General features: G+C 40.5%; 1 protein-coding gene across 1 annotated transcript; it reads right to left on the reverse strand.

Moving 5' to 3' along the window:
- Positions 1-494: 494 nt before the first annotated feature.
- On the reverse strand, positions 495-2,376 carry LOC100659763 (olfactory receptor 2A2). The gene is given in 3 exon segments (XM_064290352.1): positions 495-1,176; positions 1,537-1,926; positions 1,929-2,376. Coding segments are annotated over 3 exon segments (1,014 nt in total). The 5' UTR covers positions 2,320-2,376; the 3' UTR covers positions 495-943.
- Between the last annotated feature and the right edge of the window lie 1,931 nt (positions 2,377-4,307).

Raw genomic sequence — 4,307 nt, forward strand, 5'->3', positions numbered from 1 at the left:
TCATAATTGCCAAAACTTGGAAGCAACCAAGATGTTCTTCAACAGGTGAATGGATAAACAAACTGTGGTACGTCCATACCATGGAGTATTATTCAGTGATAATAAGAAATGAGCTATCACACCACAGAAAGTCATGGACAAAGCTTAAATCCATATTTCTAAGTGAAAGGAACCAGACTGAAAAGACTATATAGTGTACGATTTTAATTATATGATGTTCAAAAAGGTAAGACTATAGAGGCATTAAGAATAGCAGTACTGGCCAGGGAGTGAGAAGGTGGGGGAAGGGGAATAAATATGTGGAGCGCAGTACATTTTTAAGGTGGTGAATTTATTTTGTATGATACTGTGATGGCAGATACATGACATCATGCATTTGTCAAAATCCATATAATTATAAAAAAATTTTTTTTTTTATTGTACCCTAATGTGAACTATGTTGTTGTTGTTGTTAGGTGTCGTTGAGTCGATTCTGACTCGTAGTGACCCTAAGCACAACAGAAGGAAACACTTCCGGGTCCTGTGCCATCCTCACAATTGTTGCTATACTTGTGCTCATTGTTGCAGCCACTGTGTCAAGTTTTGCTACCTCGAGATGGTAAGGAGTCACATATGTCCAGCTCGATCAGCCAGAATAACATATAAATGTAACTTTCTGACATTAAAACAAAAATTTTTCTCCAAACAACCCTATTTATGATTTAAAAAATATTTTTTTCAACACTTTAAAAAGAGATTAAATATTCCCATCATTGATCTGACCCATATTCTGTCATGGCTTCTCAAACTAAGAGGATATTTTTTATCTGCAGAATTTTGTCCCATGTTCAGGAACAAGATTGGAACTATTCCCATTCTTATAATAAACTTCCTGTTGTGAATTTGTGTTGAGTTCTATTACGTCAGCCAACCACATTTCCCTCCACTAAAACTCTACCCTCAGTCACATGGCACTCTTCTTCCCCAGTGCTCTGTAGAAGGCACCCTTCCTCTGGGCACCGCTCAGGCTGTAGATGTAGGGATTCAGCACTAAGTTGAAGAGACAAACAGGCTGCTCAGCCATATCTTGAACAGTACCTGAGCCAATTTTTTTTCCTTCTTCTTTCTTCTTTCTCTCCTTTCCCTCCCCCAGCCCATCCCAGCCTCCAAGTAAGATCCTGATGTTAGCTCCCCAAACGGTTAAGTGTTAACCAATGTTTCCTCTAAGACTGTGGAAAACAAGTGATATTGATCTAAGACGAAGGATAGCGCCAGCTACCTCCTGAGCTGATGGGATAATGGCAGGACAAGATCAACATGTTTGAGATACTACCACCAAAACTGAGCAGAAAAAAGAGAGCACACAGTCTGCAAGTCCCTAAAACTTATGGCCCCTTTTCCCTTAAAAACCTGAACTGATCGGTAGTACGGGGAGACAGACGACTTTAGGAGGAGATCATTCCCCTCTGTCTCCATATACCGGTATATCTAATAAAGCTCTTGCTACCCACCTCACCCTGTCTCAAGAATTGGCTATTTGCGGCAGGTGGCTCTAACTCGTGAAACTGCGGTAACAAGACCATAATATGGAGAGGATTTTCTGCTGCTCCTGTAGTTGACTGCTGTCTGGGACCAAACAAACCACCATGGCTATGCCAACGAAGAGCCCTCCCATGTAAATGTGCGACAAGCAGGTGAAGAAAGCTTTTCTGAGGCCCTCCCTGGACTGGATCCTCGGGAAGGCCCAGAGGATGTGTGTATAGAAGACTACCACCAAGCATAGGGGCCCAACAAAGACAAATATGCAGGCAGCAAAGTTGATGACTTCATCGATTCAGGTATCAGCACAGGCCAGCTTGAGGACAGATAACACTTCACAGAAGAGACGGTTCACTTCCTGGGCCCCACAGAAAGGCAGTCTTAGGAAAATAATCACATTTACGAGGCCACGATAAACCCACATGTCCAGGAAGTGATGGCCAGGACAGTGCACACTCTCTAGCTCATGATGACAGTTGAATGAAGGGCATGGCAGATAGCCACATACTATCATAGGACATCATCACCAAGTCATTCCGTAGCAGCAAAAACAAAAAACAAAAACTTCTGCATGATGCATGAGACAAAGGAAATAGTTTTTTCATGTTCACCTGGGTTTGCCAGCATCTTGGGGATATTGTTGGAAGCAAAGGCCTTGTCAATGACAGCCAAGTGTGCGAGGAAGAAGTACATGGAGTTGTGCAGTCTGGGGTCCAGACGGAAGAGCCCCAAGATCATCCTATTCCTCAGTAGACTGAAGGCATAAAACAAGGAGACAATCCAGAAGAGGAACACTTCCATCTCTGTATGGAGCTGGAGTCCCGACAAGATAAATGATGTGACCCATGTTTTGTTGCCCTTCCCCCATTCCTTAATAACCTCTATATGAATTATTGTGTTGGAGAAGAATATTGACTATACCATGGACTGCCAAAAGAATGAACACATGTGTCTTGGAGGAAGTACAGCCAGAATGTTCCTTGGAAGTGAGGATGGCAAGACTTGTTTCACATACTTTGGACACATTTTCAGGAGAAATCAGTCCCTGGAGAAGGACATCATGCTTGGTAAAGTAGACGGTCAGCAAAGAAGAGCAAGACTCTCAAAGTGATGGATTGACAAGCGGCTTCAACAGTGGGTTAAAGCATAACAATGATTTGAGGTTGGTGCAGGATCGGGCAGTGTTTTGTTCTGTTGTGCATGGGGTCGCTATGAGTCAGAACTGACTCAATGGCACCAACAACAATAACAACATACAGGACAGAATTGTGAGAGAAAGGTCATAGCTACAGAATCAATGAAAATTGTAGTAATTTACCTTAAGAGTGAGGTTGCATGCTTGTCCTACTAAAAGATTGTCCCACAAGATTTGCTTACCCTTTTGTTTTTAATATTTTATTTTAAAATTAATTCAAACTTACAGAAAAGTATCAAAACCTTGCAAAGCATTCCCATACACCGTCACCAAGATTCAGAAAATGCTTTCCTTTAAAAATATATTTGATTTTTGTTTAATTTTCTTTATATATACATATTTGCTGAACCATTTGAGAGTAAGCTGTAGACCTGATGCCTGTTTACCCTTAAATTCTTCATTTTCCCCCAGGAACATGGATATTCTCTAGCCTAACCACATCATGCTTGGTAAAGTAGAGCATCATCAAAAAAGAGGAAGACTCTCAACAAGGTGAATTGACACAGTGGATGGCACAAGGCTGGGCAGTGTTTTGTTCTGTTGTACATAGGATTGCTATGAATCGAAATGGATTCGAAGGCACTTAACAACAACGACAAACCACAGTATAGTTGTCACAAGCAGGAAATTTAACATTTACATAATTCTTCTTCTAATTTACAGTGTTCTCTCACCAGCCCTGCTAGTCCAAGTTCACATATTATATTTTTTGTCATAAACCTATAGTAAAACATTACTTAGGCACAGCTATAAGCATGGTAATAGTAAATGTTTTAGTCTGTCAGAGAAGGGAGCTACAATTGCCGGTTAGGAAAATCGAAGAGGGTCCAGGGGTGTTGTGAAGGATTGGTACTATGTTGGGAGTCAAATGGGAAAAACGAGGTTAAAATGAAATTGAAACTAGAAATAAGAATTTCAAGAGTAAGAACTGCAGGGGCTAGCACCTGAGTGAAGCAGAGAACGTTTTGCAGAGCAAGGATGTAAGTGGAGTGAGGCTCTAGTGGCCATACAGATTCTTTTAAAAGAGAAATAACTCTAATTTGCTTCATTTTAAATATATAATTTTCTATGCTTTAAAGTAGCTTAAATATGTTATTGCTACCTTGAAGTGCTTCTCAAACCACATTTGAAGAACCAAGACTCTATGAAGAACTAGATTAAGTGCAGATACAGAAAACGAAGAAGAAGAAGAACTTTACAGTCATCAAACATTACGATATAGAGGGTGAAAAAAAAGACCAAGAGCGAGAGGAAGAACTATGCTCATTTTCTGTATTGGCACCAAACAAGGGTGAGGAAGTAAAAGCTGCAGCTAGAAAATCTGGAGATGCCTGAGATGGAGGACAAGCTGACAAAATACATTTAAAAAGAAGAGGAGGCCTATCAGAACTGCTAAATCAAAAAATACTTATCATTGAGAAACTTGGGATGATTATTTTCCAATAACATTTTCTGTTTTGGGAGAAAATGACCTTCCTTAGAGGACCCATTAACAGAGTCTGTGGGGCTCTAACTCTGAGAGATCAAGAAATCTTAACCTTCCCTCTAGAGTCGAACATGAGGAATTGGCCAGGGGAACAATTTTAGAATTGAT

Source organism: Loxodonta africana, chromosome 8 (assembly GCF_030014295.1).
Source record: "Loxodonta africana isolate mLoxAfr1 chromosome 8, mLoxAfr1.hap2, whole genome shotgun sequence".
Classification (NCBI taxonomy): domain Eukaryota; kingdom Metazoa; phylum Chordata; class Mammalia; order Proboscidea; family Elephantidae; genus Loxodonta; species Loxodonta africana.